Source organism: Sturnira hondurensis, unplaced genomic scaffold (genome assembly GCF_014824575.4).
Source record: "Sturnira hondurensis isolate 20B ecotype Veracruz unplaced genomic scaffold, ASM1482457v3 Scaffold0008782, whole genome shotgun sequence".
Taxonomy (NCBI): Eukaryota; Metazoa; Chordata; class Mammalia; order Chiroptera; family Phyllostomidae; genus Sturnira; species Sturnira hondurensis.
In genome coordinates this window covers 7303287-7318918 of record NW_028081413.1, presented here as the reverse complement: position 1 = coordinate 7318918, position 15632 = coordinate 7303287, and the positions used below count along the sequence as shown (strand labels likewise).

General features: G+C 46.4%; 1 protein-coding gene across 1 annotated transcript in view; it reads right to left on the bottom strand.

Annotated features, from left to right (window-relative positions):
• RYR3 (ryanodine receptor 3) overlaps nt 1–15632 on the bottom strand; it is a 521285-nt gene that overhangs the window by 188950 nt on the left and 316703 nt on the right. Inside the window, exons 20-27 of the mRNA XM_037056141.1 lie at nt 13372–13588; nt 9625–9729; nt 7944–8047; nt 6686–6769; nt 4952–5111; nt 3410–3557; nt 2351–2556; nt 1595–1769 (exon numbers count right to left, since the gene is read on the bottom strand). Coding sequence (XP_036912036.1) covers nt 1595–1769; nt 2351–2556; nt 3410–3557; nt 4952–5111; nt 6686–6769; nt 7944–8047; nt 9625–9729; nt 13372–13588 — 1199 coding nt within the window. The remainder of the gene's footprint in view (nt 1–1594; nt 1770–2350; nt 2557–3409; nt 3558–4951; nt 5112–6685; nt 6770–7943; nt 8048–9624; nt 9730–13371; nt 13589–15632) is intronic.

Here is a 15632-nt window from a genome sequence, read left to right as displayed (position 1 = left end):
GCACTGCCTGCGGAGGGCGCTGGGTAAACATCTGTTTCCTAAGAGCAGTGCCGGGAGAGGCCCGTCTGCACTGCCCTCAGGTCCACCCACACATTTCCCCTCCTTCGTCTCTGACCCAGCGCATCAGCCTTTCTTCCTGATGGCAATGTCCTCCCTACCTGTCTCCACAAATAGGATTCTTTCTCTGGAATTCTGCCTTTTAAACCTCTCAGAGGCATTAAAATAGGACCTCATTTTGCTTTAGCCATCCTGTCTTTCTAGGAAAATATCTTGACTTGCAGTCTTTCTATTTGCCCAAAAAGGTGGCTCTCAGAACAATCTTTAAAGCTCATTTATGGAACAGTTAGATAGGAGTGGTGCAGATAATAGGTATCTGTAAAAAGTATGAAAGTGATGTACAAAGCTGAAGATATTCTGTAAGTAAGCAATATTTATATTATTATATATACAGTTGCATATATTTCCGCTTCTCCTGCCTGTGCAGTTTTATCTTTTTCAGCTTTCTCAGTGGGGACTGTTTCTTTTTTGTGAGGTCCCAGAGATTTAGAGCTATCAAGGAGCAACAATTATCTTACGGGGGTGGGGATGGGATACGAAGCTATTAAATCAAGTGGACCCAAGATGTCATAGGTGGGGGCTGGGCAGAGGCAGGAGGAGAGCCCCGGTCTCCCCACTGGAGCCGCCGCCTCCTCCTCGTCTGCAATGACGCAGCAGAGTGACAAAGCTCCACCCAGGGCTGTGTGCACAGCGCATAGTAGTCATTGCCGTAGAATGTTTTATCTGGCAAGGAGGTTGGGACTTTGTGGTCTATGGTAGATGAAGAAAACGAAGCCCACAGAAGACAAGCCGAGACTCTCTGGGGGCCACAGAGCTTGTCAGGAGCGAGGCAGCTAACTCGCAGTCCAGTGCTCCTTCCAAACACCAACAAACGTTGCACACAATGTAGTTCCGTGGACAGGAAATGAGAAGCACCAATTGCTCCTTTGTGTTTCTAAAGCGCTGCCCTGCTTGCGGTCTATCCATGGCCATTAATAAATACCATCGTGCTTGGGTTTCACGCTGTGGCTGAATCGCAAAATAAATTGTATGTCATTCAAGGGAAGAGCTAAGTTGAACTTCTGTGTTTCAATGGTTTTCATCAAAGCATCAAGTTCAATTACACACACATGCAGACCGACAATTTAAATCAGAAGAAAAAGATAATTCTTTAATTCACCGACTTTTCTATTCTGCCAGGGACATCAGTCCACATGCGATTAGCATTTCCTTTGTAATACCGGGAAATCAGGGGAAATCTGACGTGCCAGGGTGCGGACCAGGGATGTGGGGGAGAGCTTCTTCATCAATCCGTCTGAAATCCAGAACTCATACTTACGCTGTACATATCCACTATCCCTAGTATTTATCTTGATTTCTTCAATAATGAGTACACAAGGGCTTTTGCCACCAGAGTTTTCACCACCAGGTGTTCAAATACCCAAAGGACAGTATACTCTAAACAAAGGTGGACGAGCTCACCCAGCTCTCCCTGGATTTTCCTACAATTTTCCGACTGCTCTCGGAGTGGGAATGAAGGGGAAGGCGGCCCATTTACCATTCTCGATCTCGTAGTCTGCGAAGGCAAGTTCCGAGCCTTTGTTGGTGATCAGCAGCTCCCCATTCAGTGTGAAGACCATCGAAGCATCATCCAGGTTGATCATACATCCGACCACGTCTCCTGGCTGCCAGGTCCGTCCGAAATACCCACTCCCTTGATGCCAGCGCTGGCCCTAGGGAATAAGGTCCCAGAGCTCAGAGACAGGAGGTCCTAGAAGCAGCCCCCACGCAGCTGGAGAAATGGCCACAGGAGCAATTTCTCCTAACTGGCAGTAGGACCTGGTTTCTACAAGGCACTGACTCCTCTACCAAGGACAAGTCACAGGGAGGGGTGATCCATCTTACAGATGAAAATGAGATACATAAAGGTCATCAGAAATGGTGGGTCAAGTCTCCCAATACCCCTGCAGCTGTGACAATTAGCGGGACTCTCCCTAGGACGAAGTGGTAAGACTTTCCTAGATACAGGCCACACAGTGCTCTGTGAGCCTCCTCTGGGGCAGAGACAATGAGCTCAGGGACAAGGGCAGGTATGCAGGTGGTGGCAGAAGGGACTTGGTCGTATAGTCCTCCCCTTCACCAGAGTAAAGAGCAAAGTGATCATCACTAGGCAACAATCATGCAGTGGTTTAAGTTGCCAGTGGTGGTGGCCACTGATTTTGAAGCCAGACACCCAAACATTCACTACTTCCAACTTCTGGGGAAATGTTTGCAGAAGGTGGACTGAGGATGTGTGGGCATTGTCCAGACTCACCTTACTGCCTTCAAACACAAAGGCTTGGTCATCGGCCCCCAGCTCCACATCAGGCCGACAGCCTGGCCTGGCCCAGCCAACACGCATGTCTCCTCCAGTCACCACCTCAAACTCAAAATACCACTTTCCAGATCTCACTGCATAAGACCGCTCTACCCGGAAAAACCGGATCTTGTCTATGCTGACTTTCTCCACAGCAGGGTCAGCTACCGGGAGACAAAAAGGGAGTTGAGGGTACAGAGGGAAAGAGAGAATGCAGAACTTTATTAATTAGGTAGCATTCCCTAAAAGAATTTGAAAACAACAAAGACTGATGATAGATCTCCCACTTTCCAACATAATATTCTGTTCACAATATAATCATCATTTGTATCATATCATAGTAACAACAGAAGCTACCATTCCCTGAGCAGTTACTTTGTAGTAGATCCGTTGGAGACTGTACCTCAGTGTTTCCTAGCAGCCATCCTATGAGGACATTTTTCAGAGGAAGAACTGAGGCTCAGAGAAGTTCATGAATCACTTGTCCCAGGGCACGGAGCCAATGAATCAAGGAGAGCAAGAATCTGAACCCTGGTCTCTCTTACCCACAATCTATCTCCTTAACCACTTGTATTACTGCCTCAGTGGCCTGGCACGTCCTGGCAGATGGGATGACAATCACAGGGTCATAAATTATAAACTGGTGATTATAATCAGTGTTAGAATTTCATTTAGGGACGAGATTACCTGGTCCAAAAGTAAGCTGATATTCACATGTTAGGAAAATAAAAGAAACAAAGGTTTTGTGACCAAATGACCTGAAAAGCCCAGCTACCCTGGAGGATAATGTATTCCCTGTGGGATTGGTTCACAGACATGCTTAGCATAGACGCATCTGTCAATGGGACAATGTTTTATTATTAAACACGGTTCTCCCCACTCATCTCTTGCTTTTTAAAATACACCATTTAATTTAGAACAAGCTAGACCTACTCAAAGTTAGCAAGTTATCATTTGCCCAGAAGAGGACAGGTTTAGTAAACTCCAGGGCCAGAATGAGCAATCTCCGCTCTTTACCTAGTTCTTGGTCGGATGGCTCGATGTTATAGCCATAACCAACAAACGTCCGAACAGCTTCTCGAAGGCTGTCCCTGTTTGACTTCTTGGTACGCTCATCCAGTAATGCATATGGCACCAGACGGGGATTTCTTTTGTTCTTCACGTCCTACACAAAGCCGGAGAAGAGAGTTTTGGAGTACACACATTTTGTCTTTACAAATGCCTTGTCCCGCTGGCTTCCTCGCATGAGTCTACCAGTTCCTCCCCCAGTGCTGTGATATTTAGCAACGTACATCTTAGTTCTCTTCAGGATTAAATGAGTATAAATGCAAAGCTTTTACTAATGTTCAAAGCTGGCATGAAAGAAACACGTTTTAATAATGCCAGGTTATGAATAAAACAGAGTGCCACAAAATGGTTAGAAACTCCATTCTCAAGGCAAGGCAGATGGGGGTTTACGTAACCACCCCTTGTGGAATTATCATGCCAGGATTTCAACTGCTAGAGCCTCCTCCCCACAGCCTCTTAACAGAGAAACATCTACGTGCAGAGGAGCATCAGAAAAGGTGGCAGAACCCTAGCGGTCCATTTTACTGCAGTAGGCACACGTTTGTATTAAGAGTCCTCAGTTCCTCAGGGAGAACTGAGAGGGCAATGGCAACTGCAGTGATATGTCATTATGAAAAAACATGCCTGGCATGCTGTTTGAACCCCCCAGTCCCCTCCTTCCATGGTTTCCTTAGTTGTGGCCTTCTTGGCTTCTACACATGTACAGGTTCAGAGGCTCAGATATGAATGAAAATGTGTGCACTGAGCTGTGCCTGAACTTCCCTGACATTAACCCTGGTATTTACCGAGGTGAGTGAAGCTTTTCAAGAAGAGAGGTGTGCCAGATGGTTTGGGGCTGAACTCTGGCTCTAGACTCTTCCCCATTCCTTGCTGTGCCCTGGCTCTTAGGCTGACTCCTGCTCAAGCTAAGAATCTTGGCTGCCCAGGAATCTTGGCCTGATGAACTGAGTGAAGTAAAGGGGCACAGGCTTCTTGGGAGGCTGGTTTGTCCCTCTCTTGGGCTAGTGCCCCTCCTTTGCACTCTCAGTAGTGCATACCTGAGACCATTCCAGAAATATTGCTGTCCTGTGATGTTGATTTGTGAGAGCCTTACTCTGGCCTTAGAGAGAGGCATGAAAGCTCAACTCTGCGTAAGACATGCAGCCAGACGAGGAGGGAATGAGAGCAGGTGCAGCCAGTGGGCACATGTACACAATCACAAGTGAGCCAGAGGAACAAAGGAAAAGTGAGCCTACTAATTTCTGCAAAACTGAAATGGTGCCTGGAGTTAACGTCAATGTGGCCAGTGGGAATACTGTCCAGTCCCAAGATGCTATAAATAATGAATGAGCAGAGGCAGGAGGAACAGAGCGCAAGGATAACCCCACCTTCCAATCTAACACCTGCCAAAGAAACTGGCATGTTGATGGATGGTCACGTCTCCTCACTTTTCCAGCAGGCTTGACCCAGCACTTGCCACCTGTTGAGTGGGCCTGACCTAGCACTTCTCACCTGTTGAATGCCATAGGTCCATCCTTGTTTTATTCTGTCTTTTGCCCAGACATTATGTGCATTTTCTGCAAGCTTATCCACTAAAATTTCCTGAGGAGGTAATAGCTTCACATCAGACAAATCCAAAGGGGCTGGCTTATAGCCATTGGACATCATGTAGCTACAAGTAAATGGACAAAAAAGTGTTTTGAACAGATCTGTACAACTCCCCCATTCCAGATTTTAGCTCAAGAGCACATGGTGAAAAAACTATGAAAATAAGGCTGCAGCCACAGGCTCTCCCCTGTGGTAGAATGGAGAGCTTGGTTCTATTTCATGTTGAGGACAAAAGCCCTTATCTACCAACCTTTCTGCCAATGTGTGTCACCAATTCCAAGGAGACTGTCAGCGAAAGTGGATGATCAGGGCAAATCCATCCTTATTTCTAAAAAAACTTAAGTGCCTTACAAATAATCAGCACATTTAGCAGGCTGTCACCTTAGCAGAAGCTGCTGCATCCTACTTTAAAAGACAAAAGGTTCTAACCCTACTAGCAAGGACAGGACCTTGAGCCAAATGCCTTCTTATAAATGAGCAGAGAGTGATTGCTCCATTTTAGAAAGTTAAACCTTTACTTGGGGAATTAAAAAATTGGCACTAGAGAATTTGTGCGCTTAAGGTGGTGACCTTAGTGGTTAGGTGTCCAGTCCAGGAGTCACAGCTTCAGATGTCTTTAACTTGAAGATAACGTGAAGATGGGAAAAGCTCAGTGCGAGTTTGGGTAGATGCATGTCTGGAGAGGGGAAGGGCACACTGTGTGGTGGCTCTCAGAGGAGCAGCTGCTCATGGCCACATGGGGATGTGAGGCCGGAGGTGCCCATGGCTTCAGAGCCCCTGAAGTGCACACCAGGGCCAGAACCTAAATGTGATGACTTGTAGGCCAAGGCTCACACTACCCAGGAATCTCTGAGCAGCGGAAGATCCAGGGTCTATTGTAGGCACAGAATACTGTCCCCTGTCCACCTCAGGACACCTGGTCTGGGGCAGAGTCAACACGCAGTGATTGCTGAGCCCTGACCCCAGCAGCCCCAGCCAGCAGGCCGCCCCTCCAGCAGCTGCCTCTCAGATGTGCTGCTCTCAGCCTCTGAGAGTGGAGCTTGGGAGTCTAACAGGGAGCAAGGGGAAGAGAAGCATTTGATTCATGCTGGCCCTGCCGTGGCTCATAACTAAGTATGACACCTGTGTGACTTTGGGAACATCCGATCTGGTATGTGAGGGAGAGCAGACAAGAGCCAGGGGACAGTCCAGTGAGCGTGTTTCTGACTGTGTGGGCACATGTGGCCCTGAACGTGCCGGTGAGAGGAAGAGCAGCACACGTGTAGATTTAGGGACCCAAATTAGATCTTGGCAGAGACGCCCATTTCCACAAAGGATTTATAAGGCTGGCTCAGTGCCAGAGGAGTGAATCCTCCTGCGCCCACTGCTGATTTTGTGGACCAAAGGCAGCACAGCGTGCTGCATCACTTGGCTCAAAGCTAACAATAGTCGTGCAGATCCAGGCAGAAGGAGCAAAAAGAGGGAAAGGCTGGAAACACTTGTACTTTGGCAGGCTTCTGTCTGGGGGCCTCAGTGCAGCCTTAGTAACTGGAGGAGCCTGGCACTGTCATCTGCCTTCACGCATGGGCCTCCCATCCCCCCAGTTAAAAAATTCAGACTAAAGCATTATGATTTGAACAGTTTAAAAAAATCACCTACTTTTTGGACAGTTTGACCTTCTTGAGGTCCTCTTCAGCAGCTGGATTCACATGAGCAATGTGGCACCCCAAGGCTAGGAGCGTTCTGCAACGGATCAGAGGGGAACGACTAGGGTCAACTGCCAGATAAAGGTCAGCAAGAGCCCCACACGTCTGAGTGGACAAAAGCAGACACTCATCATTCATTTAGATCAGGGAGTTACCAAAGTTTTTCCACAAAGGGACAGATAGCAAACATTTAGGCTTTGTAAATCATATGCCGGTTACAAGTACTCGACTCCGTCTTTATAAAGAGTGAAGGCAGTCACAGACAATATGCAAATCAATGGGCTTTGTTGCGATAGAACTTTGTTAATAAAAAGAGGTGGCTGATCAGATCGGCCTATGGGCCACACCTTGCCAACCCCAGATTTAGATGACAGCAAGCATAAGAATATAAAAAAGTTGGTTCGTAGCCCCACCTCGAGGCATTTTTGAGTTTTCATATTTACACTAGGATTGAACACTGCTTCTCTGATTCTAGGGAGCAGAGACGATCTTCAACACCCAGTGAGCCACAAGTCAGCATTTTTTTGCGTGTGCCCTGTACAGTGCCTTGAGCGTGCTAGACTCTGGGAGGTCCCAGAGCCGCACCCCCAGGAAGCTTCGGGGAGAGTGAAGGCACCACACACATGAGCCTGAGACAAGGCACCTTGGCCGAGCATGGCTACCCAGCCAAACCCCGGGGCTGAAGTGTTCTGCTCTGACGACTATAGACAGAGACACCTGGAGAACAGGCAACAGTTACAAAAGACACTCAGGATGGGAGATACCAACTTGGGCTAAAAAAGTTAAAGCCCAAACCAGGCTTTTAATCATGGGTGGGATCACAGAGAAACTAAAATTCGTTTTTAAATTGAATTTTAGTGAAATAAACCATGTTTTCGCATTGGTTTTTAGAACTACCTTATCTTTTTTCTTGATATAACACGAACTGCAAGAAGCAGTTGTTCCTTGAGTCTGTTGCTTCCCCCCCCCCTGCTTACATTCTCCCTCTCTCTGACAAATAGCAAATGGCCTCTAAAGAAATATATATGCTAAGGAACAATGGTGGAGGTGTTATTCACTATGCTAAATCCTTTTGTGGCATGAATAATCACCCTCTAACTTATCAGAATGCATTGTTTTCCAGGCAAGAGACATGTCTTTGAAGTCTAGTTATAAGGCATTAAATCATCCACTCACTGTTTCGTCCAAATTCAATTCAATTAAACACTCACTTTAAGGTTTCAGTTGACATTTGTAGGTTATAATTCTTCTCGGTTTCGGGAAGCTTTGAAAACTCCACCAGGCAGGGGTGTTGTCTTTTATTGTCATCCCGTATCTGGGTGGCAACACAAAGAATATAATTTAAGTCTGACAGCGGGTGCTGCCTTGGGAAACAGAAAAGGACGCCCTGTGAAACGTGGCCCAGGCTGTCTCTATCCAGGAAGGCAAAGCCAGCTGTTTTCTGATGGACAAAGAGATGATCTTCTCTCCAGTAAATGATACACCAATCCCCTGCCAGTGGCTTTTGCTCTGTGGATTTGTCTCTAGTCAGGTGTCTGCACTCAGAACATACTTTTCCAGAGAAGCAATTTTACACATGGTAGCTGTGCTCCTGCCTGGCCAAATCCGTGAAACCATAATGCTCCTGAATGGTGGCATTCTTCAGAACACAGGGGACTGTAGAATTGGGAGCAGTGCTGTCCAGCAGCAACATAAAGTCAGCCACAAATGTGCACCACACTTGTAACTGTACATTTTTCTAGTAGCCATATTAGAAAAGCAAAAAGAAACAAGTAAAATAAATTTGAATGATATATTTTATTTAACCCAATATTTCCAACATATTACCATTTTAATAAGTAATTACTGTAAGAAGTAATTAGATATTTTATTTTTCTAGTATGTCTGCAAAGTCTAGTGTGTATTTTAGAGTTACTGTGCATCTCTATTCAGACCAGTCACATTTCAAGTGCTCAGTAGCCACATATGGTTCATGGCTACTGTACTGGACAGATACTAACTCATTCATTCATTCAACAAATATTGGTGGAGTGTCTACTCTGTGGTGGCACTGAGCTAGTTGTTCAGAGCTCAACAGTGAGCTGGGGCAGCCCCTGGCCCATGAAGCAGATAGGCTAATGGGGCAGGGAACAATAATAAAATGATCACAGAAATAAAGGTAAAGTTGCAATTGTGCTTAGCCCTCTAAAGGAGAGGTGTGTGGTGTTACAAGAGCATACATACAGCAGAGAGGTGGTCAGATTTAAGGAGGAGATTTCTTGGTAGCTGCAGCAATACAGACACGCTCAAGTGCAGGACCCTATCAGTAACTAAGCTGGAATGTGCACGGTTTGAGGAAGATTCAGAACTCACCTAGCCTTCTGCCTTTGGACACAACCTTACACAAATCACGGAGCAGAGTCAATTTGCAGCCTCTTTGAAAAATGTTTCCTAGCAAAAGAGATTCCTTAACCTCCTCTGAGTGTCTATTAATCTTAGTGATACATCTGAAAACCATATTAAACAAATTCTGATTCAAGACAATGAATCAACCTCTTTTTACTGCCCATGCAGAAAGGATGGCTTTTCCAAAAGGAAAGGGAGATGAGAGGGCTCTCTAAGGGGTGCTGGGGATTGACCACACTCGATGTTCCCTGAATAAAGGAAAGCAGCATTTGGGAGTGAGAAGGGAAGTAGGTTCCTGGTTCTGTTGGGTAGAGCTGGTCTCCTCAAACTCCTGACCATACTAAATAAATGACTGAACGAGCCTGTGCTGGACACAGCAGAAGCTAGACAGGTGAAGCGAATTTTGGCTCATGAGGTTCCCTTCCTCATTCAGGCCTTTGAAGGACCCCTCCACGTGGTAACAAGGCCATCCAACCCTGCACCATGGCTGGCCACTGGAACCCATACCTTGCCAAAAGTCCAGCCAAGCTCTATTTTGTTCATTCCCCAAAGCTCGTGGATATTTTCAGCCAGTCTGTCTCGGATCTTCTCTAGGTGAGGTGATAAAACCACCTAAAAGGAAGAGGAGCAAGTGTGAAGTCAGAACTGCAAGAACCAACTGTACTGAAATCTACCATAAAATCTATATGGATTAGGTACCCTAGTTGGATTCACTACAGGTCACCCAGGAGGGGCGGCTTCCAGAGATTCCTTCCTCTCAGTCTTGTTTGCAGATACTGGTGCCACCATGGATGCTTCCCTGGGCCTTACAGAGAAGGGAAGAATCTCCCCTCCCTCCATGCTCTCTTTTCAGAAGATCTCACCTACTCAGAGTTGGGCACTCCCAACTAAGTGCATCTCCAGCCACGGTCACCACCGAAGTTCAGGCCCACTGTTCCAACTGCCTGTAGGACTTTGCCACCCAAGTGAACTCAGTATGTTATTCAAAGATGAATTCATTATCTTTCCTTTAAACCCTTTTTCTTTTCCTGTTTTTCTCTTTTTTGTTAAATGGCCCTACCATTGCTTTGAGCCTGGACATCACCCTCATGTCTTCCCTCTTGGCATTACCCGTACCCTCCTACAGCCCTACCTACTCAGTAATGAAGCAACTTATGTTTATTTACTAGGCATCTTTCTGAAGGGCGCCCTTCCCTACATCACTCAATCTCATTATTTTCTCCCTGGACCCTGTAAGAGCCTCACAATTGATCTAACACCTCACCAGTCTATACTCCACACTGTGGCCAGAGGGGTGAGTCTACAAACCTAAACCACATTAAAACACACTCCTCTGGAGTGTCTCCACACATTCCTCAGTGCTCCTGTGACACAGACTAGATGTCTTAACCAAGCAGACAGCATCTTTCTTCAGTTCTCTCATGACAGTCCCCTCGAACACATCCTTCCAAACTTCTTAAAATTCTCCCAAAAGGTCACATGTTCCACAGTTCTGTACTCTTGCATATGCAACCTGTACCTTATTAATATGCCCCATGAAACACATAATATGCGTGTGCACACACATGCACACACGCACACATACACCTCTCCATGCCACATGACAAATTAGAGACTCTCTCCTTGACCAAACTCCAGATAGGTGCTTCTCCGTCCTTGGCCTTGCTCTCAAGACCCCAGTTTTAATAAGAATCATGCTGAATCAGTCAGTGACAATCCACTACCCTCAATATTTGATCACCTTCCATATCTGATCAAATGTCCTCATCTCTCACCATCTCCCAGGTGGCAGCAGATCACTCTGGTCTGCCTTCAGCTAGAATCCTGTTAGGTCAGTTTAACAAGAATTCACCCCAACCCCTGATATTTCCTCTTAGTAACTGTCCATCACTGACCACCCCCAACCCAATCCCTTCAACCTGCTCCCTGACGATAAATCCCTTTGTTCTTGTATTTGGAATTGAGCCCTGCTCTGAACTAGAGTTCCTTTGCCCTTATTGTAATAGACCCAGAATAAAATTTGTTTTTACGGCTTTAACTGCTGGCCAGCCCTGGTTTTAATACAAACACCCTCAATATTTATCCTTCTGAATTGAGCTCAAATGTCGCCATCTTTGGGAAGTCTTTCCCAGTTTCTTTCAGGGCAAGTTTCTCTGTGTTTTCCTGGAACTCAGCTCATATCTGTCCACCCAGGTCACAAACTGGGCGGGGGGGAGGGGGGGCAAGTACTTTCTTTTTCCCTAATTTTTTAATTACAGTTTACTACTATCATAATAGAACAAATTACAATTGTATTTGGCTCTTACTGGTTAATTAAGATAATCTGTTTAAACTAAGTTCTTCTTAGTTGGTCACAGAGGAACCACATGCTTCAGTGAAAGAGGAAAATGTGGAAAGAGGCCTATCACCAATACCCAAATCGCAATTTCAGTGACCTCCGTTGGTGAACACCTGGGACAGAACAACACTGGCCGGATGACTGCCTCCTGGGTGCCTGGGGCTGGGCTGCACAGAGCTGGGCTCCCTTCTCCCCACACTCGGCCAGGGGCTGGGGGTGGTTCAAGCACCAGGCACTGTTGTGTGTGTAGCCCCGGGGCTCAATGTAGCGATGCTTAACCTGCAAATTGGTTAATGTGCCCCAGGGGGAATGGCGTTGACTCTGTATCTGGTATTTAACTTCTCCTTCGGCAATAATTTCACAGAATGGTAGAGTCTTAAAAATCACAAGGTCTCAGTCAAGATAATAAGTTGTGCCTTTCCAACGAGAACTTCCCTACTGTTTTATATTCTGGCAACCCTTCCCTAGATCCAGGGTCCATACACATTCAGCTTTGGGTCCTCACAGCACCATTGCTCTGGTTCATGGTGTATCTTCACTCTTAGGTTTCCAAGAGCTCAATTCTGCATGTTTAGAAACTCCTCTCCTTCTTTGGTCAAGGCCCCTTTCCTCCCTCATCAAAACGTCCCCTCATTCTTCTGACCTCTTTTCAAGGCCCCATTCCTTCCAATAAGCCTCTTTTGAGTCGCACATCCTATCCTGATAACTTAGAGAGCAGGGCAGCCCAGGGAGGCAGGACTCGTGCTCCTGGTCCTGTTCTCTCCCCGCCTGGGCGCCAGCGGCCTTGTGGCCACAGGAGCACTTCCTGTGTAGAATACACAGGAACCAGGTGGTGGGGTCCCTGGGTGACCCTGGCTCACAGACTCCTCCCCAGTTTATCATCAGCACCCTCAACTCCAGCTGCTGTCCAGGTGCTGTACTGGGCACTGTGAAGCAGGCAAAGAACGGCTGCAGTTTCTGTCTTATGGGACTCACCCTCATCAGTTACAGGACATAAGAAGGAAACTCAGGAACATGCACACGTGGTTGAAGGGTCATACTAATGCTATGGGAAAATACATGCTCGAGACTGTCTACACTCCAGAAAAGCTATATGCCTACCAATTATTAACTCAAGCACCTCAGAGACAAGGCCCCTTTTCATTTAATTTCTTTAACATCTAGAATAATGATTTGAGTAGCACTGATATGTTGAAAATACTGAAAGCTATTTATTTATGCCCCTTATCATAACTATGTGAATGTGTCTCTTTCAAAATACAGGCCCTAGAAGGGGGGAAATGTCCATTTATCATTTTCAAAGCCTTCCTCTCTGTCCCATTACTTTCAGTTTTCTTTCCAACTCTTCTCCTACATGCCTGTCTCCCTCCAAGCATCCAGCCTCATGAGAATGTTCACTACCACCCCTTTGTGTTCTTGCTTCTAGGCTTTTATTTATCCCATCCCTGTTACTTCACCCCTACACATCCCTCTCGATTTGAGCTTATTGAAGGCCCTAATTGAAATTCTAGCCTCTTTACAGACTTCTAGAACCATGCAGCTGAAAGGGTGTCTCTACCAGTTACTGGTATACACTCTTTATTTTGCATTTACTATATTTACACTTCATACATTCGTTTTTTACCTCTTCAGTTTGGTTGTGCATTCCTAGAGAACACTGAAATAGTTCTGCCTATGCTTTCATAGATCCTAGTAGGGTGCTTTGTATGCAGCTAATGCTGAACTTGGTCATTGGTGGAGAAATCCTTACAGAGCTCAATCTTTGCAGATAGGGAAAACATGAAGAATAACAGTTGTTCACATTACATGATGATTCTATAGAAAGTGTGATAAGAGTTGTTCTAGACAACAAAGAAGGGATGTGGCCTCATTACTTCATCTGCATGGGTTGCCTCCTGTTGGCAGCTGGAACCTACCTGGCTGGTGTCTATGGGGCCTGGGATGAAGGAGGCTTGGGAGAGGAACTGGGTGGTTCCCAGGAGATCTCTGATGCCTTCGGTGTCACGCTTATATTCTTTGACAGGCTCCAATCTCATCTTTTCCTTTGGAAGTAAGGCTTCATAGCAAGGGGCATAACCGGAGGGAGGCAGAAACTTAAATTCTCCGTGACGCCCACCCATCAGGAAACGTACTCTGTGTCATTTGGAGAGACCAGGGAGAGACAGGTTAAAACAATATCCCAGCCAAAGCAGGTGAAAATTCAAGATCAGCTCCCCCCACCCCAGGGGATTTTGTTGGGAAGGGACCACACTCAGACTCAGTGCAGCAGGCGTTCTACCGCGTGGAACAAAGCAGTGGATGGAGAACCCAGTGTGGTCCTCGGTTTACCACATCAGCTAGGCTCCTACAAGTCCGTCTGAATGTTAATATCACTAGCTTTAAAAAACGCCCTTACTCTAGTAAGTAAATCGTTACTCTATATTATCACTAGAGTATTAAAAAGAATAACATGATGAGGATGATGATATTATTCTCTAAAAATAACACTGCAATCAGAACCCGAGAACTTGAAGTGTTTTTATCTTATTAGCCATAGGTCAATTAAAAGAAGCACAATATAACTATCTGAGGAAGATAGGAAATTCTTATTTTAAGATGCAGGCTAAAGATTTAGTAACACCTGAGTTGTAGACACAAGTGGTATACATTCCGGGCAACATCTGAAATGATATACTGCAGAGGCTGCCGTTCTGCAAAGCAGCCATAGGAGGGCGACTCTGAGGAAGCATCAGCGGGGGTCCACATGGGGCCCATAGGGGGCCAGCCAGGAGCAAAGTGCTTATTAGGCTCAGCGGTGCCCTGCTGGCCTCCAAGCCTGATACCCTGGCCCACTTCCCAATTGCCTGGAGGAACCTCCCAAGGAAGGGGACAAGGACACCTGGGGCTCATAGGAATGGCAGGCACTAGTTACAATGCACTAAAGTCTTTCAGGATTTTAATTTAGCATTCTGGCTGAATTTCATCCCCGGATCTGTAGGTTAGGTTAGAGCTAGGGTTGGAGTCTGGAGCTCCCCCTGCAAAGAGGAGAGGGTGAGAGTGAACTACTGCAAAATGATACTCACATGCTCTCAGGTTAGTGACTAGAAACACAGCATTAAATTGGCGAGGGAATATGACTGACATTTGAAGTAATCAAAACATAGCAAAGTAGGCAGTCCTGCATGGGCAGCAATAATGTCACACAGAAACCCAACACATACACATAGCATTCGCACACAACATCACTCCCTCCTTTAACAACTACTTACTGAGCCCATATGACTTGCACTGTTCTGTGCACTAAGGATTTAGCACTGAACAAAGCACATAGTAGGCATCCAACTAGACAAACAGGCCTAACTTCCGATTGAAAGACATGTGATGAGGGAATACAGAGGGAGACATAAAGTCACTCCTAGATGGAAGTCAAGGAAAGTCTCTCTGAGGAAGAGCATGTGAGTAACCTCAAGGGATAAGGAGAAGCCAATGAGTTCAACATCCGGAGGAAGAGCACTCCAGGCAGAGAAACAATAGGTGCACATTAGCCAGACAGCGCTTGGGTGCAGGCAGTGTGCTAAGAACACGGAGAGCCTGAGGGGCAGGAGGTGAGGTGGGAGGTGGCAGGGCTAGACCAGGCAGGGTCCGTAAGCCATGGCAAGAACTTGGGATTTTCTTCCAGGTGGGAAGCTTCTAAAGGAATTTAAGAAATATAAGATTTTCAAGTTGCCCTATGCAGACAGGCCTGCAGACCAATCAGAAAGCAATTGCAGGCACCTGACACCCTCTAGTCACAGCGAGAGATGAGGGTGGGTTGGAGCGAGCTGCTGATGGCCAACAGGGAAAGAAGCAGGCACATCCCACTCTTCGGGTGGAATTAGGCATGCTAGGAACTGCTGATGGAGTGGGCATGTGTGTGTAGCGAGGCGAGGTGTGTGGAGGAAGGGTTCTGATCTAGCCATGCTCTCGCAGCAACGCGCTCCACTAGACCGCACTTGCTCTAACTGGAATGTTCCCGCAGGGGAGCCCTCTGAGAGCAGTGTCCGTGTGGCGGAGTCCTCATGACAGTGGTCGCAGCCTGATTATGAAAACGGAAAATAGAAATCTCCCCAAGTGAGAGACATTAAGGGTTTTTCCTTTTCTAATACAAACTCTTGATCCAAACAGCATTTTATAAAGTGATGCTTTAAAATTAATTATA